At 34.3% G+C, this 24268-nt stretch overlaps 1 protein-coding gene across 1 annotated transcript; it reads right to left on the bottom strand.

Moving 5' to 3' along the window:
* Positions 1-1743: 1743 nt before the first annotated feature.
* On the bottom strand, positions 1744-23870 carry LOC137929315 (PAX3- and PAX7-binding protein 1). The gene is made up of 16 exons (XM_068772195.1): positions 23573-23870; positions 20281-20408; positions 19890-20150; positions 19225-19372; positions 16318-16422; positions 15351-15498; positions 13313-13502; positions 12239-12362; positions 11571-11771; positions 10133-10308; positions 9375-9439; positions 8425-8603; positions 6992-7172; positions 5504-5637; positions 3507-3681; positions 1744-2641 (listed from the first exon to the last, which is right to left on the bottom strand). The coding sequence occupies exons 1-16, from the start codon at positions 23730-23732 to the stop codon at positions 2587-2589; spliced, it is 2430 nt and encodes an 809-aa protein (XP_068628296.1). The 5' UTR covers positions 23733-23870; the 3' UTR covers positions 1744-2586.
* Positions 23871-24268: the final 398 nt, after the last annotated feature.

Genomic DNA, 24268 nt, shown 5'->3' on the forward strand with positions numbered 1-24268 from the left:
AAGGAGCGAATAAACAGCTTAGGGGTGGACAAAATGTGGCTTGTAAGCCACATGTAGCTCTGAACGATTATTTTTGGCTGGGAATGATTGACCAATTATTTCAATATCTAAATTTATATTACCTATGTTAGCTCCTGAGAAATCGAATTAAATTACTAGTGTGAATAATAATTATTATTATTCCACCATAAAATTAGCAAAATCCAAATACCGATCATAACTAACTAATTAGCATTTTCGGTATTATTAGGAGTGCTGTCATATTCGTGCGTTATTGTTTCTAACTTCAATACACATTTTGTATTTTTGTTTAAATAATTTGAATAAATATGATTTTTGTAAAAAAAAAACTTTCTTTTGTTTGATTTAATTGCGGCTCGCAAAATATTTCAATAAATAGCTCGCATTATCAAAGAGCATGACCACCCCTGTTATAGCTCATTTGATGTCAATTAATGCACGGAACCACCCTAACCAGAAATCAATGGTTTCAAAAAAAAATATGTCGTAATTTGTAAAAAACATATTGAACATTCAGATATATATATTTTAAACCTATAACCCAGTATTAATATCTTCCACTGATATATTTTATTTATTAGTAAGCTTATATTGAACTTTAATTATTATGTCCTGGGTACCAATTCTATGTTTTCTCATTTAATAACAGAATTTAGAAAACCCTCTATATGGTAATTTGTTTTGACAATCGAAATACCAGCTGATCGGACGGAATCGCCTTAGAACTGTTAGACGAGAGATGAGATTGACAAGACGCACAAGAGATATTTGTGAACAGCAGCTTGATTTTAGTCTACTTCTCCCGTCCTGTTCACAAACCTTAGATTACTTGCTCTTGAGCTAAATATCTGTCAAATAATTTAAAGGTTTAAATGAATGCATGGTACACCCTATTTTTAAAAAAAAGCCTACTTGTTTGTCGGCATTCAGCCTGCCTATAAGCAGATTTGTTCCTTATCACGTTTAAGATACACCTGAGCAAGACACCTCATTTTTCATCACGTTTTTATGTGTCACGGTGTTTAATGTATAAATAATAATTAGCGTCATCTAATATATAAAATTCTCGTGTCACGGTGTTCGAACTTGAACTCCTCCGAAACGGCTTGACCGATTTTTACCAAATTTTACATTCAGTATGTCTGAGAATCGGCTACTATCTATTTTCCATACCCCTAAGTGATAAGGGTGATCCACCCCTAAATTTTATTTTTAATTTTTTAGACAATTTTTTTGGTTTTTATTTTATTATGATACAGCATACAAAAATACATACAATCCTAAATTTTTATCCCTCTACGATCAACCCTTATCTTACATTTGTTAATTAAAAACTTTAATTTTTTTTGCAAAACAACGTTTGCGGGATCAGCTAGAAAGTGTTTTCAAAATTCGAATTGCGATATATTGTTTACCACGTGTCCCTGGAAACTTTGTACTGACAAGTGTTGTCTATTGAATTCGAAAACATTAATTTAACATATTTCAGAGTGATCACTTTATACAGAGTGGTTGAAAAAAGATTTTCACTGACGAATAAGTAATAAATTTACTCTTTTTAAGCTTTTAAACCTGTAAGTAATCACCCCGTATAGAAGCTAAGCGACATCAGCGCTGTCATCTATAACCCGGTCAATGTAAATGCCAATATTTTAGCATTAAATTTCACTTATATACTGCTTTGAATTAAAATGAAAATGCAAATACACATCCTTAATTATTTATTAGTCAACTGTCATTATAATTACAATACGTGACGTATTATAATTATTCAACCGTCGTGTAACCCAATCAAACATGTAGCACATCATCTTATAAAAATATTTTCAAATTTACACACATCTCATTTATTACAGAGAACGCATAATCATAAAATTAAAAGACACAAAGATTGTTTTAACGAACTAAATCAAAGACATCTATTTTTAACTGAAAATCACCTACTAAACCAGACCCCAGTGTCAGTGTACTACCAGACTAAACAGCAGTAGTATTAGTTCGAAGGTATATTGCAATTTGTAATATTGAATAATACTGCAACAAATATTAGTACATCGGTAATAAGTGCCGATTTCGTATACCTAGGTAATCGATGCACTTTTCAACTTTATAGAAATTCACGCGTAAATATTTGAAAATGAAATGAAGGTATTATTTGAATTTTAGTATTTCTTAAATAGTGTTTATTCAAAGGTTACAAAGGAAATGGTTGGTAAAGTGTTACTGCAAATGCTAGTCATCTGAGATATGTGAGCGTTTGACAATCGCACTGTCCAAAGTATCACTGCACATACCTTAGGCAATACCTAGCACTTCCACGCATACTATAGTGTTATTTAGTATGATTATCTTCATGAACTAATTATTTCAAAATACAAGACAGATACTCAATTTAAATTTTATATTCAACTTCTTTTGTATTAAATGTACAATAAAGTTGTATTAATGTATTTTTGTGTAGTAGTAGTACAAATTTTTGTGTTTAAATAAGGGATAAAAAGAAAAGTAAATTTTAATATTTAACCCAGTTTTCTTATTTAGAATAATAAAATCGAAGATGTGACGTCATTCGATGGCGTTTGCTTCCGCGATGACACCGCGTGCTTGTTCCAATGCTTTTCTGTAAAATATTATAAACTTAGTGCAAAACTGATAAAGCTCATATTCCTTTAACAAGTTTTAGAAAAGATATAATTTAATTATTAACATGTGTCATTCTAATAAGATTTTTTCCCATACATTTATATAGATAAGGATATTTCTTAGTATTTTATATACAAATGTTTATATTATTTTTAAAGTCGATACACATCTGCAGCCATTGCCCACTGCACTATTATACCTTCTGTCTGAACGCCAGATAATATGGTATATATGGTTCCCATATTGTTCAGATATGGTGTCCAAAGCTGTCGAAGGTCACTTGCTTTACGGTTACCATCAAAGGATCTAGCTTAGACTACACACTGCAGCAATGAATAATATCTGGTATTTAAACTGCAAGTACCCGAGCTACGGTTAAAATAGACTAATGAAGATGACGACTCCAATGCCAGTCACAGACAAAACCAATCAAACGAACACATCCAATATCTGGAGTTAAGCACATTGCTAATACTGTTCGAATGTGTACAACGAACGGTACTGATCTCTGTAGTACTCTGATCCAAATAACCAGACCTTTAGTCCTGGTTGCAAAACCAACTGAAGCCAAGTGTATCATCAGCCGGTAATGTTTATGTACCAAATAGAGAAGGTGGTAAAGAAAACCCACCAGAAGTGAAGGAGAAAAAAAGAAGGTAGAGGAATATGATATTGTGAAGAAACATAAAGGAACGAATGATCGAAATTGCGATTGAAAAAGAGAGAGAATGTAAATAAAGGAAGTGACAAATTATTAAAGAATTAAAAACCCTGTCCTTCTAATGATATGGGTGAACGAAAGGTTCTAAAATGGCCACCAAAAAAAAAAAATATATACGTACAAGTGAAGTGGGTTGTCTGTTTGTAGTCTGCTGAGTGCAAGTTTCGCCAAGCGCGCCAGTCGCTGCAAGGCTTTGACCCTCAGCGCGCCGGAACGTGGCAATGTATGCGCCAGTGCCGCCGCTGCCGCCGCCATCTGAGGCCCGGGCGCCGCCCCGGCGGCACAGCACAGCGTTTCTTTGAAAATAGACAATTTTAAAACAATGCTCTTTTTAAAAGAAAACATGAAAAAACGCGCAGTAAAATAAACTGGTAAATTTTCAATGTACTGTTGAACAAAAATACTATGAATATAGAGGTTTACAGTTAACTACTATAAGAACAACAGAAATTCCAATAAACGTTTCTAATCTACATTCAATTATATTTAAAAGCACAAAAAACATACAAATTAAAAGCACAAAATAAAACACAAAAAAGTTCCAAGCAGCTATCCTAAACAGTATTCGCAACAATTACAAAGTTTTTTTTTTATTTGGTGAATTAAAATGACCCCGCATATAAGCTCCATGTAAAAAATAAATCAAAACCCTACTACGGATTAGTCGTTTGTGAAGATCAGAAACGAATAAAAAAAAACAACTTCTTCAAATAAAGTTCTATGGGTACGTCGGCAAATAAATCATGAGAAAAAAAAATCAAATCAGCGACTTATATGTCGTACTTATAACAAAATCGAAAACACTAAATGGCCGATCAGACCCTGTTATATATTTATAACTTCGTCAATAATTACAAATAATACTTGTTTGGGTGCGTACACCTAACGTCATTTATTCAACCTACCTCGCATCGCAATAGTTAGTGTTTATTGTATTTTGTACATACTTTTTCTTTTATCTCTTGTATAATTAAAATGATTTTTCTTTATCACGATTATTTTATGTATGCAGTTAACACTTATTAAATATACGTGACTTGTCTATATTTTAAAAATACATAAAGAGTAGTGTAGTCTTCTCATGGTTGCAAATAAATATATATTTTTTATGGCCCCTATCTTGTAGGACAGTGTTTGATATTCTTTAATGATTTTTTCACTTTCTTTTCCTTTTATTTCAATACTCTTCTTTGTATGAACTATCTTCCTCTTCTTGCATTCCACAATTGTCTATCATTCGTTTTCATACTTATTTCCGTTCATTCATCGCCTCATTTCATTCGCCTTGTTCCTCAAGTATCACAGATCACATCACAAGTTATATCACATTTCTTCACCTCAATTTATATTTAATTTGTGCTATTTTACATTGTTATTTAATATGATAATTTAATACGACACAATTTATCACAGTTTCCAGTTTTTATTTTATTAACATTATTTTGGGTTTTTATTATTTCTTTCTAGTTCTTTTAATTCTGCTTTTTTTTCTTTTCTTTACCTCCTGTATATTTGGTTGCTTACCCGACCCGTATCACTTTTTTTTAACGTAGTTCGTGCATATATATTTTTTTAACGGCCCTTGCTATTGGGGGCTTCTCGTTTCCCTATCTTATTTAAGGGACAGGGACCTTTTTATCTTTTAATGATTCACTTTCTTTTCCTCTTTATTTTCTCTTCTAACATACTTCACATGATCTATCTTTCTTCTATTTACATTCTACAATTTCTATCTTTCTTTTGCTTACTTTCTACCGTTCATTCATCGCCTCACTTCCTTCGCCTCGTTCCTTACTATCACAGCTTTTGGTTATCACATTATTTTATGTATATTATGGCGACCACAAGTCCGTAGATGCGGCGTAAACAAACCCTCACTATGTGGAGCGACTACATAATCAATCTTTGTGGAAGGCTTATGCCTTGCAGTAGGCGTCTATTGGCTAACACATATGACAATTTTAATTATGTTCTAATTTTATTTTACGGCAAAAAACTGAAAGTAGTTTCAGCGAACTCGGCCCATTGTCAGCCTGGTTCAGCCCATCTTACGTCGTCTATTCAAACTGCCATATATTACATTAGTTAGTGTTTATTATAAAATAGCTTTTTTGTTACCTATAAGGGACAGCACTACGCCGTCTGCGTTGAGTGTTGGCGGCGGGGCGGACAAGGCGAGAGCAGCCCGAAGCAACCGCACGCCGGAACCAAGGCAGCGCCGCCAGAACGCTCCACCAGCGCCCTCCATCACACTGTCGACAGCATAAACCAGTATTTACAAATTTCCTTATATTTTCACACGGTCTCTCCATCATACTTCAGACTTCATTGATAAGATCAGTGTCTCAGAGAGCCATGGAGACGACTATGCTTAGGTTTCCTACAAGATCGAATAATAATTAAGAAGACGTAAACGATATACGATTGGCAAGTTGAGCGCAGAACAGATGGCCGCGGAAACAAAAGAGATTTATACATATATATTTTACACTATATTACATTATATTTATACATTTATACTATATTCTCCCTTTCAAATCCTTTACACTTATGATCATTACCATATATAAGCATTAATGAGCAGAGATGTTTTCTTTACTAGCATAATTAACGAAAATAAAAATGTATATCACATAATCTATATATAACAGACAATGGAAGTGTTATATATACATATATATGTGTATGTATATGTCAATCTTCGTTGATTATTATTAGTCAATTTCAACTTAACTCTTTTTATATATAAGACTACCCAATAATCCATTACTTGCGCCATCTATCGGAGCCGTCTGAAGACGTAACATAGTTCATATATTTTTTTTTATGGTCTCAGCTGTTGGGGACCTCTCGTTCCCCTATCTCGTGTGGGACAGGGACTTTTTAGTTCTAGTAATTTATTCATATTTTTTATTATTATCATTCTTCTCTTTCATGTATCATCTTATCTGTCGTACTGTTTCTTTTATTCTACAATTTTCCCAGTCTTTCTCTTTCATTCCATTAGCCATACATCCATTCTCAACCACTACATTCTAGGTTTCCTTACTATTTTATTTTGCAACATTATTTATTGTTCAAATATTTAACACGTATTTTCTTTGTAATTATCATCTTATATTATACTATTTATTACACTATTTTTGGTACTACCATATTCCTTTTATTTTTATATTTTAGTGTTTGTTTTATTTTTACCTATTGCATTTATTACCACCTTCCTGCAATAGCTGAGGAAGCATTCTCTCTCCCCTTCGTCTTGCATGATGGCCGAGATATTCCTTTCCTCTAACTTTTTGCCCATCCGGCATTCGGAATCTGCGCGCAGGCTTCCGAACGCCGGACAGTGGGCCACAAGGTGGACCACGGTCTGGCCCACGCCCGGTTCACAGAAGCACGAGGGGCCCTCCTTGAGCTTGAACCTGTGAAGGTACTCAGAGAACCCCCCGTGACCCGTGAAGAGCTGGGCCAAGACCGTATCCATCTCGACACTGCGGTGCACGCGGTTCATACATTTACTTGTATTAAGACACTGCTTTTTCTTAGATACAAATACTTAGTTTAAGTATACATATGGTAAATGTAAAACTAATTGTGGGCACTCACTGAGGCGGTAGTGCGGGTAGAAACACATCCGCGTGAAGGGCGGCAGCAAGGCGAGCTCGGGCTGCGGTCGCCAGACGGCGCAGAGCATCTCCTCCAGGCAGATCGCAAGCGCGCTCTAGTATGCGACGCAAGCGCACGCACGCTCGCACACACACCGGGTCCCACGCGTGCTCTACCAGCTCTGTACACACACACACACACGTAACATATTAAGACCATAAACTAACCTTTATCCTTGTCACAGGCTGTGCTTAATTTGGAAACATATAAGAATATTCTTTGATTTTAATAAGAATGTATTCTAGATTAGCAACTTTAGTTCATAGCGACTGTATTGAAAAAAAATATGGTACCTGTAAAGATATTGTATGTTTAATAAATAAAAAATGCTACACATAGCACCATTAGTTAACTAGTTCCTTGCTATATCTAAAAATATAGCACAGTTTATTATCATAACTAAAATTACTACTATAACATATATAATTAAGAAACAATTCATTATTATCATCGACGTTGTTCATCTAATTTAAAAGCCTTACACAATGCGTTCCACTTTTAATCATCTGCTCTCATATAATGATTCCTAGCTTCTATTAAGTTTTAGATACATTTTTTCAGGAATCTACATTTGACTTATTTGCTTTTACATATTCTTCAGGTCGAGACTTGGGAGGCCTAATCCTCGTTTACGTAACTTATCTCAAGGGCTTCCTTTGGATCCTCCGCTCAGGATCACCACATATAATATTGACCAGATTATGAGATCTTAGATAGCTTAGGTGTGACTTGTGTCATGTGGTGACATGGACATTGAATAGGGCATCCAAGATTCAATGTCAACTTGGGCTGTCACTCGGCGTTTAGCCTCAATAGCACCCAAGAGAACCAAACTTCGACTTTGTTGGTATTACCTGGCCAACATTAATATCACTTCGGAAAGTGTTAGCACAGGCAAAGAAACAATTAGCCAGTTGCATTACAATTAAAAAAATTATTATATCATTTTTGAGTGATCCCTTTATTTATTAATTAAATGTAAAATAAATAAATACAATTTGATATATAAATATTGATCGAGGCAGCTGTTGATACATAACATAATTTTGGAGTCAATACATTAATTATTATTTCCATTATTCTTTTATAACTTTTATTCTTGAAATTTTCTTTTGTATTTCTGAATATTATTTTTAATATAGTTATTAATTATATTACTTCCGGAAAATATTTAAAGGTTCTGCAAATTTTTTTTGCAGAACCCGCTATATAATATTAGGAAACAAAAAAAAAGCTGAATGAAATTGGTAAAGTCGTTCTTATTATGATGTCACCACAGGAAATTTATAAGTCAGCTTATTTGACAGATGTTGTCTATAATAGAATGGTAAGTGATACCATTGGATTGTCAAGAAAAGCCTGTGTTTCCATACCTGTGATCTTGGGCAACACAACCTTGTTCACAATGGTGGGCACGAGGAAGAGGTCCGGATCCTCTCTGATTGAGTCCTCATCTACTGCACACGTCCCTTCTTCATCTTCCTCGTCGTCTGAGGATTGCTCGGAATCACTTGATAGCTTCTCTGAACGAACTCCATACATCATGAGACATCTGTAAAGGTTATAAATAATTTTTATTTGTGTAAAAGTTTGCCTGTTTTGCATATCGTTAAATTAAAATTGAAAGTTTTCAATAGCAAATAAGCAAGCAATTATTATAAACAGTGTTTAAATTGCTTTCGAATAAGTGCCCCTTTACTTTAGGGAAAACGTTCTGGTCAGAGATGGATAAAAAGTTGGTAGTTAGTTATTTAATTACAATTTTTTTCTCTATTTCGGCATATGTACAACTTTTTTTCACCTAGTAAAGAGTTATACTTATATAAAGTGTTCGAAAAATAAATAGGCGCATCATTCACACAGAAACTGTGCTTTTATTGTAATATAACAGAAAGTATTATATAATTTTTCACATTTTATGTCCCTATCTTTATTGTTTAAAATCCTCTCTAATAATTGTGACCCACAGATTAAATTTTTTTTAATATGGAGAGGTATTAATAAAAAAAAAAACTAAGTATAAAAATAAATAAAGCATGACTTTACAACAAATGGTATGAAAACATTGTGTTAACATAGTAGTCAAGAGCAAAAATAAAATTTAAAAACAATCCATTATAATACATAAAAACAGTAAATAAACAATTAATTTTTAAAATTGTGCTGGATGTTTATGAATAACTTTCATCATAGGTCAAGTCTCTATTATATGCAATGTTTATAAAAAATTATTAATGCTGCATTAAAATTGAATTTATAAAATTTTATTGCAATCTCAAGAATAAATATTAAAAAATTTTATTACAAAGAAATTAATGCTCACTTGTACCAGTCCATTTTCTCATAATCCTCATTGTCCTCGTCTGCCAATGGGTTCCAAAGTATCAACTGCAAACAAGGTCATTATATATATTTATGTATATACACAACAGTTTTCCACCTATGTACTATCATGACCATATCTCTGGATTAATAAGGCTTCATCTTTGTCTTCATCGCTGAGCTGTGGAAGAAAAGTATCTTTCCCAAATGTATTTATAATTATTTAAAAACAACACAATATGCAGTGTGCTTGGTTGGTTGCGCATTGACATTACAGCTTCACTGGGTTTGAGGTGGAATAAAATTACAGTACTAGCTCGAGAGCTACCAAAGTAAACAATTTTTTTCTTAACTATTATGTGATATGTAATATTTTTCTAACATGGACAGTGAAGATATTAAATTACATAAATCTTTATAGTCCCGAACGGAATAGTGTCTGTGTTTATGTGAGCAAGCAGATCTATTCAGCATGGGACCTGGGTCCAGTCATGGCGACCTGTACTTCAATTGGTCCACAGTGTTGAGTACAAATGGCTGTGTAATAAGTATTATCAATTGATTTTAATTATTATAATGATAATGAAATTAAAAAATTATAGGTTTTAAAATCAGACCATCTGTCCATTACATCTCATGACTGATTATAAGTGTTGGTCGCATTTTATACAGTTGCAATTTGTCGTCTTGCCTTGTCTCTGTCTAATTTTGCTTTTGTTTATTGTTCGTTGTGTTACGGTGTGACTGTTGGTAACCAACCTCGTGCCTGACGTAGGGAGCCAGGAGTCGTGGTAGGCAGTCGGCCACGTAGGCGTCGCTGTAAAGCGTCGGGTCACGGCGCCGCCAGCGAGCCACGCGTGCACACACACCGCGCACGCCGCGCCACGCCGGCAAAGCGTCCTCGAACAGCTGCGACGACATCTGCCTGATCGCCTCTGAAAACATCACAATTTATTTTATATATCAGTATATACCAGTCAATACCTCTCAGAAATTCGTATCTCCTTTTATTTGGTATTGGTTAACAGTGTTTACTTGCATTTCATCATAATCATCATTATCCCTCAAGATCGCCATTATGCGTCTTGCGTTGTCCGCATCCTTCACCCGTCGACCTTGACTATGTCGTAGGTCCATCTAGGAGGAACCTACCAACGCCGCGTATAACAACTCTTGTTTGCCACACGAAAATCTTTCGTCCACAATGGCCGTCGAGCAAAGTTTTTCGCCCACTGCCATTTCAGACTAACAATTCTTCTAGCCATGTCAGAAAACTTGGTTTTTCAGCAGATCTCCTCATTTCTAATGTCTTAATTATCAAAGTCCCTTCTCAAAATGAACTATGTTAAGTATTGTAATTTTTCTTGTGCTTTCTTTTTTTTTACATTTCTAATGGCTTTGATTTATTATTTGGATTAACGATCAAAGTCTTTAAAAATGAGGAGATTACAATTAATCATCATCATTTCAGACATATGGTGTCCGCTCTTGGATACAGGCCTCTGTCATGGATTCCCAATAAGACTAGTTTAAAGCTGCAACTAGCAAGTAAAACTTGTGGTTGGAAGTGCAATGCTGCACAGCGCTTGTCGGTCCACGGTCTCCGTTTCAGAACCTTAAGGCTTCAGCTGCCATCTGTTCTGAGGGTGGCCCAATGCCACTTCCATTTACCAGGTAGCATACTTTCAAACCATTTTAAATTTGTAAATTATATTTTATTGCGTCGACCTTAAACAGGAAAAAGTTAAAGTTGAAATTAAACTCATGTAATAAGATAAATCTATTGACATCCGTGAATTCTTTTGTACTTTTATAAATATTTTATATGTTTGAAATTTTTAGTCAAACGACAATATCCAACAATGGTTACAGGAAGCAGTTATATACTACTAGACAATTTATTTGATTTGAACATAACTATTAATCTAGAAATTGCAATCGGCAAATTTCTAGAGATTTGCAGATTGCAATTTCTAAGTTTGTTTATGATTTGTCGTTATTTTCAGAGGGTCTTGGATTTTGTGACGTAGAATTTTCAAAGCGACTTGTAGAAAGTTTAACATGATGTGTTGAGGAGGGGAAGGTTTTATGTAAGTGCTATTTTAATTGACGTAATTTATGAACTGAAAAATTTAAAAATATCTAATTGGAGGTTCTAAAAATTAAATCAATTAGTCCTTTGAGAATAGGTACATACGGGCTTCGTGTGCGTAGTGCTGTTTCTCTGCAGGCGGTAGGTCGTCGTCGCTGGAGTCTCCATCGCGGTGGGCAGACGGAGTGCCCGAAGCCGAAGCCGTGGCCTCACGACGCAGACGACGCGTGCGCCTTCGCCCCTCGCGCTCCGCTGCACGTCGGGTCTTCTCTTCACTTTCCACCGGCTTCGCTGCACCAGGTCTTGCTGTTGTCCGATCGTGTTAGTGAGTAACAAGATAAACCACCCGGAGGCTTTAGGGCTAAGTCAACGGAGAGTTCAATGACCTAAAACAGTTCGCCATTTCCCCTCAACCATTGAAATAATTAATGTAACGAACAAAGGTTTCTCAAGAGAACTCCCATGCTTAGTTACTAGTAAGACGTTTACACTAAGTGCCTTCCTTCATCGATAATATAAACAAAGATGGTTTGTTATATACGTGTGACATATATGACACTTATGCTAGTAATATTGACACTATTACTGTCAGATGCATCCTATCTATCAGAAATAAAACCTTATTTAACTTTGGATAAATTCAATAACTTTACCCATCATAGCATTCTTGTAAATTGAAGTAATTTAATTTTTTTATTAACACCGACTCTACACTAGATGCCAATGTACGTACATTATCCATGAGCCAAATCAAATGCCAGGTTGCTACTAACCAGAAAGAGCCAAAACGTCCTGAGCTTGATCACGCACGTCAGCCCGTCGCCGTTCCATGAGGAATTCACAGCGCCGGCGGTGCATGGTAAGAGCGCGGGCTTCCAACGTCTCCAGCTGCGGCATCTGGTAAAACAAAAAAAAAAACAAATTTAGCAAAGAGTCAAAACTAAAATTTTTTTTGCAGCATTTCAGCTATAGTATATGTTAGGTTTCTTCTAGTAAGATTTCTAGTAAGATCTGTCAGAAGCATCCAGCGTCTTCCGGCAAACTAAACAAGGTTATCGTCCACCTTGTGGGCAAACATCCCACGCTGCACTTACTCTTCCATGATATATACAGGATAATTTACAGTAACCACTTATCACAGTAAAATCTTATCTACATAATGCGAAGAGCCCAATTTGAGAGAAACCAGATTCAGATTAATGAGCTCCGCTTCAGGCTGCTTTGAACGGTCGAACCGGTTGTATTGAAAATCTATAGGGCAGACTTATGTCCAGCATTGGACACCCTAAGATTAAAGTGGGTTGTTGATTATGACCCATACCTTCTCTAAAAGGTCATCTTTTTATTTGTCTTACAAAATTGTGCTAAAATTCTACAGAAATGTTTTAAAAAGTGCGGTATTCAAGAAGAAACTACTATGTAACGCTTTTAAAGAGGCATTCATTGCAGGTATTGGTCCGTTCATGTTAGTTTATAATAATAACAATTTCTATTTATTTAATAATTACTTTTAACCCTTTCGCTACGTTCAGCGCCTCCTGGCATTCGGTTATAGATGCTTTCTCTCGGTTAACAGTGTACATTTGTTTTAAATTATCGCGTTAATAATTGCATGATCATGATCAATAATTTATTTGTTACCAACATGATAACTCCATGCGCTTCCTGTGCGGATATTTTGTCAAACAAACCAAACATAAACAAAAATATCAATTTTGCCCGTATAAATGGCTGAGAGAGTAATTCATCTTTAGGTGCTCCACAGCAAAGAGAGTTAAAGAAGCATTCAAGAGATCTTAACCCAGTAGTGGGCGTGGGCGCGATGATGATAACATGAATATACGTACTTTCTCGTCAAGGCACTCGACGAGATCTGTGAGGTATCCGCGTGCGGCTTGGGCACGTCGGTAGGCGGCGTCCAACCGGCCGCAGCGCGCCGCCCGGGACTCCCGCATACGAGCTGCCGTCAACAGACGGTCGCGGCACTCGTTCCTCTTGCGAGCTGTCTCCGAACGATCCGTCTGTAGCTCCTCTAACCTGCAATATAACCTCAGCATTAACGTGTTATCTCTGCAGGGTGATTGGTTATTGATGTAAAAGCTATTAGCTCGTATCGTAATACACCTATCCCCCGATTTACACGGTACTCATTTTACACGTTTTCGCTTTTACACGGTTTTCCAAATAACTCTTTTTTTGTTGTTTTAATAACCGATTTTATTACCATGTCTCATAATATAAATATTTCCGCTTCAAACATCGAATCGGCACAAATAACTTCGGGTGATGAAAGTGAATTCGAACCTTCGATTTCGAAAAAAAGAATGGGAGTAATTTCTGACAGTGATAAAGGATAATAAAACACCTTTGCTTTTATTTTTTGTTCTTCTGTTTAATGTATATTGTAATTAAATAAAAAAAACACTGTTTCCGTAATATATTAAATATTTTAACTTGTCAATGCCATTTATTTTTATTTCTGTGTATACCAAAAATATTGAAAAAAAATCACAACTGTTAAATAGCAAAATTATGCATTTTCTGCAAGTTTTTCGATTTACACGGTTTTGACTTGAAAATTTTAAATTTTCGATTTACACGTTTTTCTCAGGAACGTATCTACCGTGTAAATCGGGGGATAGGTGTATATATGCCTTATTCAAAAATATTAGTAACAGAAATTTTAATTACTACAAATTAAAATGACATTTCAATAGAAAAAATAAAATTATTTAACATTTTTCAAAATGAACACTTTATAGCAGGTGTTTCAAAATAAGTGTTAAAGATTTAAAGCTTTTCGACTGACAAATGAGCTTTATTTTTACACCTTTAAAATGTATATATGTATAACCAATTATTCTGTTTATTAATAAAAATTAATATCAAAAAATGTTGCTTAGTGCAAAACTCGCGAATGAGTCAATAAATTTTGAATCTTTTTTACTTTTTTATTGAGGTACCAACCATAAAGGTAATAGTAGAGAGTGTTAACTACTCTAGCTGTCAAAAATTTTACGTCAATCAAAAACAGGTTTATGTAAAATATTTTACAATGAAGGACAATATTTAAATTTACTCTGTGGTTTGTATTAGTACATTTTTAAGCAACATTTTATAATTATACTCGCAATTTTTTTATTTTATTTCGCCTCATATTCACGTTATTTGATGTTACAGCACAACGATATTATAATTATAATTGAATACCACTAATCGAAATTTAAAAAATAGAGTTACTGTACACTGGTAAATATTTTTGTTCTTAACAGTTACCCTTTCTATATTATAGTGGAGTAGTTCCTCGTTATAGAAAAACATTATAGGGATTGTACGAGCATTCTCGTATAATGAACCCACATGGCCCCATGCATAAATATAACCCATTATATATATATGTGTATATATATATATATATATATATATATATTCACGCTAAATAATTCTCATTAAAGAGTTAAAATAACACACATATGTATACTCGTATACATGTATATACATACGAGTTCCAATCATTGATATATATATATTATTATATTTATATTATTATTATTATATATATATATATATATATATATATATATATATTAGAACAATTTTTTTAGAACACGGCACGATGTACACGTCACAATTAATTTTACACAGGGTACTAAATAAATAATAAAAATAGAAAATTTCATACATGGCACCATGATTATTCCTTGACTATGGGACAAGCTGTTTGTAGAAATATAAAAGAGGAAATCCTTGCACCATGTGTAGTGTAATGTTAAACTACCGTAGCTAGTCAATAAGCTACATAACATTACATATACTTTCTCATCACAAATGATATTGAGAAAATAATCAAGTTATGAATTATATAATAATAGCAATGATGTTTACCGTGTCCTTAATGCTTCTAGAAGCTCCTGTGCTGTGGCGGGCGGAGGCCTACCGGGTGCTATCAACGAGCGTAAATGTGAAGATGTTTCCTCAAGCCTTGGCTGCGGTGGCGCCACTGCGAATGGATTCAGCTCGGGGTTGCATTCTCCTAAAAATAAAAATATTTTTCTGGATAATATATTTTTTAAAACTTTTCTTCTTTCTAGAAAGTAATTTAATAAAAACACGATGTGTTTTAAAAAAAATTGCCAAAAGCAATAAGATGGACAAAAACACTGTCAGCTTTTAAAAATATGTTAAAAGAGTCATATCTGTGGCCTCTAAAATTTTTATTGGCATTTATTGCTTATTAATATTTATGCAAATACCTATGTTATGTAAAATGTATATATATATATATGTGTGTGTGTATATAGTGATGTATGTAAATATGTATCTGTATAGCAGAGAATGTATCTGTATGTGTGTTTGTGTAAGTATCTGTATGTATATGTACTAAGTGTAATATCCTCTGTAATGTGGGGTATCTTTTTTTATTATGTACACCCTTAACTACCATTTCCTTCATGTCTCTCATCCTCAAAGGTTGATTGGTAAAAATCGCCTCAAGCTATAAGACCGCCAATTGTACCACCTCTGCATAAATAGTTTAATTTTTTTTCTTCAATTTGGAGTACTACATATTAAATTAATTAAACTTTACTATTTGTCTCTGCAGACAGACTTAGTATTTTCAAATGTTATTAAAAAAAATCACGTAACACTTTGCAAAACAATCACTTTATGTGATGTTGATTGGAAGCTTTTAGTTGATTATACATTCACCCCTTTACAGCTTTTACACCTACAACAAATCATCCCATGTACCAGTGCAAAATATGCTTGCAAAGGGTGCATTATCCCAAATTTTTTATAATTAAGCGTGTTAACCATCTGATGAGTATTTGTCTTATGGTGTAACACTTACCACCAATATCTGCGATAGCTGGCATGGCTTTCTGCATTTGTTGTTCTTCCCATTCTTCCGCTTCACTGTCTATTTCATCCTCTGAAGCTGCCGCCGTAGTACCTCCTGTACAAATAATTAATGTATATATATTGTAACGTTGCAAGTTAACGTCCCATAAATCTTAGTTAAAATTTTAACCAAAAAAATATAATCACGAGAAACGTCTCATAAATCGCAATACAGCAAAAAATTGTTCAACCCTTAGCGGGTAACGGTACGTCTCAAGTGGCGTGGGGTCGTGGGAGCATGCTATTGGTTTAACGGATCTTTGTTTTTATAACAAAAATTCCAATGCGCCCGCGCACCAGCACACAGAGTTTACACCAGTGCTCGGGAGATCGTGCGGCTGGCTACCACCACCATCAGGGGAGTACCGAGCTGCGGTGTAAAATTAGACCAGGCCTTCTGCCCACTACCCTTAGATAATTAAACACATACATATTTTTCTTTGTGTGCCTTTTTTTGTCGCCATCTACCACTACTTATTAAATAAATACATTACCTTCTTTTTCAACCGGCACACTGGCGCCCAACGTGGTATTAAAAGGTCTGATTTTGCATTGTAGTGTAGTTATGTGATTGTTTTTTTATTTAATTAATTTTGTAAAACGTTATTTTTGCCTTTTCTACTGCCAGCAACTGAAGTGTACATCCTTCACTTAAAAAAGTTTTTGTTTAGTTTAACATACATTTTGCTCTTATGTTGTAACTTTTTTGCTTCTGCTATTTTTTCATAGGACCGTACACCTTAGTTGCAGTTATACGCATCATTTTCATATTTTTTTGTGTTATTTTTTTTAATTCTTATACTAGCAACCATAACGTTCGTTAGTGAATTTGTAACAGAACGGAGTAGATTGAGTAGAATACTTGTTCAACACCTTCCTTATTGTGGTGCATTTAATTTTTTCTTCTTTCTCTCTTTACCAATTTATAAAAGTAGGTTAAACATGGCGCTATTGTTAACAATTTACGTAAACAAATTGCTACACTGGGTCCTCTTTTTGCTTCTGAGGATGTTTTATACTAATAGAGTCAATCAAATTTCGGACGATTCCGATAGCGCAGAAGACGTGCTTGTTAAGACATACGTTATTCTTGATTCTTTATGTAAAATGTATAATTTAAAAAAAATTCTCTCTTAGTGTATGTATTAGAAAACATGGCCGGTAAAAATGTTGGAACATGGCACATAAAGGATTTAAAAATAATAGGTTTGAATAAATAACAAACATAATGCGACACAACATAAACTAAAGCATTACCATTAACCGCGTAATATTTCGTTTGGGTAATTAGAATGAATCTATAACCTTCATAATTGTTTGGTCGCGTTAGTAATCCTTATAATGATTACTATTGCTAGTTTGTTTGCGAGAAGTATGAAAGAATGAGTTTAAAAGGATAAAAATGAAATTGTTATCAATAAGTTCGGATTTTATTTCCTTTAAATGAAATAAAATCCTTCGGTGACGCGCGGGGTAATGTAACGTTGCAAGTTAACGTCCCATAAATCTTAGTTAAAATTTTAACCAAAAAAATATAATCACGAGAAACGTCTCATAAATCGCAATACAGCAAAAAATTGTTCAACCCTTAGCGGGTAACGGTACGTCTCAAGTGGCGTGGGGTCGTGGGAGCATGCTATTGGTTTAACGGATCTTTGTTTTTATAACAAAAATTCCAATGCGCCCGCGCACCAGCACACAGAGTTTACACCAGTGCTCGGGAGAAGGATCCAGGCCTCGGTCGCGTTCACTAGCTAGGTGTCGTCTCACGCACCGACGCACACTCTTTGTGTCGGTTGCGTTCACCAGCTATGTGTCTTCACACGCGCCGGGGCCAATTAGAATTTACGTTATAAATTCACGCCTTGGTCCTATTCATTTTCCGGGCATCATTTAGTTCACGCCACAACCTTTACATCGTCTCGCACCCCAAGGGGTAAGTGTTGAACAAATATTATGAAGACATCATTATTAAGTAGCATTTATCTATAAGTTAGAGCTCAACATTTTGTCTGTGTCCATAGTTCCATCATTATGTATTCATTATTACTTTTTAATTTGTTTAATTGTTTATCTCTCCTATTATTGTTTTACATGCTTTACATTTTGTAACTCCGTTCTGACAGTAAACAATCACACCAACTGCTTTCGGTTTCTGCCCTTCCTTCGTCGCAAGCCATCTCGGGGTTTACTGTCAGCGGAGCAAATTGTACATATACTTATATATGTATATCATAACTGTGACATTCATTCACAGGTGCGTGTTTTAGACTGCAAGGTTTACACTGCTATCTTTACACTACAAGTTTTACACTGCAAGTTTTATACTACGACTTTTATACTGCAAGTTTTACACAGTTGAAATTCATATCAACTTTCACCGGAACCATCACATCCTGTCAACTACCGGCGCTCCCTGCTTTCGACTTGCTGCCGCCTGACCAGTCCTGGGAGATCGTGCGGCTGGCTACCACCACCATCAGGGGAGTACCGAGCTGCGGTGTAAAATTAGACCAGGCCTTCTGCCCACTACCCTTAGATAATTAAACACATACATATTTTTCTTTGTGTGCCTTTTTTTGTCGCCATCTACCACTACTTATTAAATAAATACATTACCTTCTTTTTCAACCGGCACAATATTTATATATTTATTTACAAATTCTCACACATCCAGGAAGCCAATGCTGTTTTGCAAAAAAAATTATTAAATGCCTCAATAACAAACTAAATTTTCACATTTATTATTTTTATTAATGTGCAACAAATGTTTTTCTTGAACCCTCCACAGTAACTTTAGTTAAATATTCAATATTTTTTTTATCTTTTCATATATGTGTTATAACGTCAAACTTACGTTTTGGTTTATCGCTAGGTAACACCAGACCGCGGACTTCTATCCGGCCGTCTTCGTCATCATCGTCACCGGAGCCATCGTCGCGCATGAGCCGCGACCCTGGTGCAGCCTCGGACTGGATCGGAATGAAGGGGCCAAGCTCGCGAGCCTGTAATAAAATTTTGAAATTAAAATATTTGCATCACACAAATATTGTACTGGGTAAAATACATATACATTGTACATTATCTTCAATATAAATAATAAATAAAATAAAAAAAAGTTTATTCACTAACAACTATTTGAGTAACATATTGAAATAACTTCCCATTTATTTGTTAGGTTGTCTTTAAGACATAGGCCTCCCCGTAAACTTTCCACTCTTTTCTATCTCTACAAATTCTTCTTCAACCTGAAGGAAAGTCATCTTTCCATCTTTGGACTTGCCTGCCCCTTGCTTCTTTTTCCAACCCTGGGGTACCACAGTGTGATATCCTTCGATGAAAGTTAAAAAAAAAATTGTATTTCTCTCAGCATCTGTCTTCAAATTACCTTGTCCGTTGCAAGTATCCAATTAACCATTTCGCATTGGAAACAGTGTAACCGGGTATTAGCACACGAGACCAAACGACAATATCGATATCGATGTCGGTGACGGCCATCTCTTAGTCCCTCACCTCTCATACCTGCTGTCGCGTCTTGCGTGCCGCGTGGATCAGCGCCGCATCGGGAATGTGTCCCGGCTGAGCTAGAGCCGCGCGTACTGACTCCGCGCGGTATCGATGGAACCCCCTACTATCCTCATCTTCTTCCTCCAATTCATCCTCGGAAATGTCTCCGGCGCCATCAGCTGCTAAGGCCTCACGACCCGCTAATATAAGTCCCTCGAGAGTTATTTTCTTCCTAGGTTTTGGCTTTTCTTCATCATCTTCTAACTCGATTGGCTCCTATATAAAACAGTTAACATTACTTTCATATAAATTTCAATCAAAATTAAAAACATATCTGTATATATATTGAAGTTAAGTTATGGTGATGATGTAATTTTTTTCTTCTTATACTAATTGTAAGCATTACCTCTGGTGTGTTATTGTCAAATTTGTTATTATCACCATCAGGGACGCGTCGCTTCTCCTTCTCCCGCCGCTTAGCTAATCTCTTACTTTGCGATGATTTCTTCACTTTGAAAACCTCTCCATCATCCTCTGTTAAAACAGCAATATAATTGAATTTATAACATTTTAGCACCGAATTAAAAAGAAAGATAAGAGATTGGACTATTAAACTTTATGATTATATCATCCTATAATATATGTATATGTCTGAGTTTTACACATTCCTTGTCAAACTGTTTGTGAGATGTCATTCTAGGCTAGTAAAAGGTACATCCTTTTACTGGTACATGGTAATTATTTTAATAATTCTCTATAGATACATCTTTTTTTCATGCTACTGAGAAAACATAAATTACTATCCAAATTAGTAACATAGAAGGTAGGTTACATTCTATATTACACCTATGTATTCATGTGAAAATGAATTTTGTTAAAACATCAAATACATAAGAAAGGCTGATTAGATTACAAAACATCATCCTTTTATCGCATTTCGTGCAATTACACAATAATACATTTTTATGCATTCTATATAGTAGGAGTGGCCAAGCAAGCCCTTTGAAAAAAACTTCAAAATTTGAATTTTTTGCAAGCTGCAATTCAATATGCATGTTTTAAACACGCAAAAGAAGGTTTTATATTTACAAAAAACATATTTATTAAAATTACTTAAACAAATATACAAAATTTGTGTATTAAAGTTGCATATAATGACAAACATACATGACAGCACTCCTAATAATACTTAAGCCGGTTAATTATTTGTGTTCTGTATTTGGATTTTGCAAATTTTATAGTGCAATAATTATTATTATTATTCACACCAGTAATTTGATTCCATTTTTCAGGAGCTGATATTGGTAATATTCATTTTAATATTGAAATAATTCAACAATCAATTGGTGCCAAAAACCATTGTTCAAAGAGCTGCATGTGGCTAGCGAGCCACAGTTTGGCCACCTCTGCTATGTAGTATGACTTGCAGCAGTTCCTTTTCAGTGGTCTACTACCTTTCTTGATAATTTATATGAATTAAAATAAATAAATAGAAAGAAATCTCCTTAAATGTAAACTGCGAAGTGAACAGCTATATTCTGATATATGCTCTGTTTTATTACTATGCCACACTATTTGTCATCATCATGTCAGTCAATAGATGCCCAAAGATTGCCTTGATCACTGGTCTTGCAATACCCACATCCAGTGACTTCCTGCTACCTTGACTATACCATCTATCCATCTGGGACAGAACCTAGACACGCCACATCTACAGGCTAATGACATGACCCTTCTTATCTTTCGTCATTGTGTATCATTATCTGTACATAAGTCAAAAATTACTCTAACGCTCATTAAATCACATAAAATAGTGCTACAAAGAATTAAATTTTAGAAATACCCTTTGCACTTGGAATGCCAGCAGTGCTGGCATAAAGTCTTATATCAGCAATTCGAAATTTAAATTTGGTAATTACTTAAATTGGATGTAACAAGTATAAGGTATCCAGTAGTGATAAGGATCAATGTCAAAGAAGTTTTAAGTGGTATCACACTCCACAAAACTATAAGATGTAAAATTGTTTAAATTTTCTTAATAAATTTATGTAAAAATTATACAAATATATTGTTTTATTTCATCAACTAAAAAGGTAGCCAACATTTTTCATGATAAAATATGTTAGGGGGACCGGAAAGTAACACTGTTTCTGTCGACATATTTAAGAAAAACCAATTTCCAAGTAAAAATCTTACTACTACAGCATTGGAAATTTGTATACTAGATGGGAAAAGGTTATTGATAACAAAGGTGAATATATTGCTGATTAGAAATAAAAACTCATTAAAAATGTAGTTGTGTGAATTTAACTTAAAAAAGCAACATTACTTCCCGGTCCCCCTAATACATGTCATTTTACATACATTATTGAATTGATAGAAGGCAATGTAAATAAGTGCAAGGGGTTAAAATTAATTTTTTGGCTTGGCATACAAGTGCAGTTCATCGTAAGCCAAAAAATGGTACACATAGCAAGTTATATTAATAACCATCTGATATATTGATGAAAAGTTTTTAAATTCATTGTCACTTCAAGGAGCTAAAGAGAACAGTAGTATCTTAGTCATTTTAAACTGAATGTATGATTTGCAAAATACGTACTTTAAATTTGAAAGCAGCCCAGCTAACTTACTAACCGAATGATACACGCATTATGGATCTATTTGCATACATGTGCATTTTAGGATACAACATCAATACAACTCATTTTAGGATCTAAAATCTACCAATATTTCTAGTCATTTATTAAGGATTTTATATATTGTTATTAGTAGGTGGAAAGAAAAAAATGTTAGCCTGTCTTTTCTCTACTAAAAACTGTTCATTTACACTATCTTCATAGTGTTTCTATATCTTTGTCTGATCACCTTGAGCACCTGGACTTGACTCTTACCCCAATGCCCAAGTACAGAAAGTATTTCAAGTCTAAAACTAAATATACTTGTAAGAATCTAGGTGCCTTGTGTAAGGTCAGGCGGTATTTCACAACAGGACTATTGTTTATGCTACATCAAGCACAAGTTGGAACATATCTGGAATACTATTGTCACCTTTGGGATGGCTTAGCTAAATACCAGCTCGAAGCTCTCAATTTGGTATGAGGGCTTGCCATTTCCCTTATAGGTGATAATCAGTAAGTTTGTAAGTCTGATTGCATTGATCTCTCCATAGTCAAAGTGAAAGGATTCTGAATCACATATTTCATCTTCAACCACATTGCCACTTTCCATCAGGTGAATTGATTGTTGTATAAGTAACTAAGTAAGTAAATAAGGACAATAAAGCATAAAAAAATTAAGACTGGTAGGAACATCCTATGTTTTTATAGGACTCCTTTATTTCATTTTATTACACTATATAATGTAATTTGCAAGCAAAAAGCAGAGAAATATATAAGATTATCTAAATTCAAAATTGTCAATTTGGAATACATTATATGATTCACAAGTCTTCATGGAATTAAAACTATTTATGAATTTATAAATGACCTAAATTAATATTAATAATTTGTCTGTGATAAAATTAGATTGTTTTATGTGTTAGCCCATTACCAATAAATATAAATTTATTTTTGGGGCAATTGATTTATTAGTAAGAAATAATTTCATCATTCTTATATTGTTACTGCAATATAAAACATGGAACATGTAATACAAATCTTAAGGTTATAATTTCAGTATATGTTATTGAAACTAACCTTCATCGGCGAAGCTCAAAAGGGGAGTGTTTTTTAAAGGTTTATTTTCTTTCTTTTGGCTGATGACCGGAGGCGGCGGTGGCTCCGGATCGCCGTCTTCGTCATCATCAGCACAAAAAACGCGTCTTTGAATCTTCTTTGGTTTACGAAATAACGACATTATTTTTGGAACCAGAACACTTTCAATTAAATAAATAAAACAATCCTTAAACGGGTATTTTATTCACTTTCCCATATTACTAACATTTATGACTTAAAAACCAGTAACTTTAAAGAAATTTTCATAATTCGTCGCATGAATTGTCATGAATGTCATTTGTCATTTCTTAGTGTGTATCAATGCAAATGGTAATGGACTGTAGTGTATTACACTAGTGCGCATCTTTTTCAATCTAATACTAATACTAATCTAATACTAATACTAATACTGTGCAATTACCGAATAATGAAAATTTTGATAAACCTACCGAAAACTCTGAATTATATATTTATTCTTCATGTTTTAAATGCGATTATAGTGATTAATTTACACCAATACATATACAGATATTTTTATTCGTTTACTTATTTACAATATGGGTGTTGTTTTTAAATTATAAAAACTATTTAGTCCACTCAAAAATTTATTTGATGGTGTTATTAATATTTAACAATAAAAACGATTAAGCAGATTTAAAACCAATAGTTAACAATTAT

This window comes from Battus philenor, unplaced genomic scaffold (genome assembly GCF_028537555.1).
Source record: "Battus philenor isolate CCGP_79_NKW_IND1 unplaced genomic scaffold, ilBatPhil1.0.hap1 SCAF_5, whole genome shotgun sequence".
NCBI classification, from domain to species: domain Eukaryota; kingdom Metazoa; phylum Arthropoda; class Insecta; order Lepidoptera; family Papilionidae; genus Battus; species Battus philenor.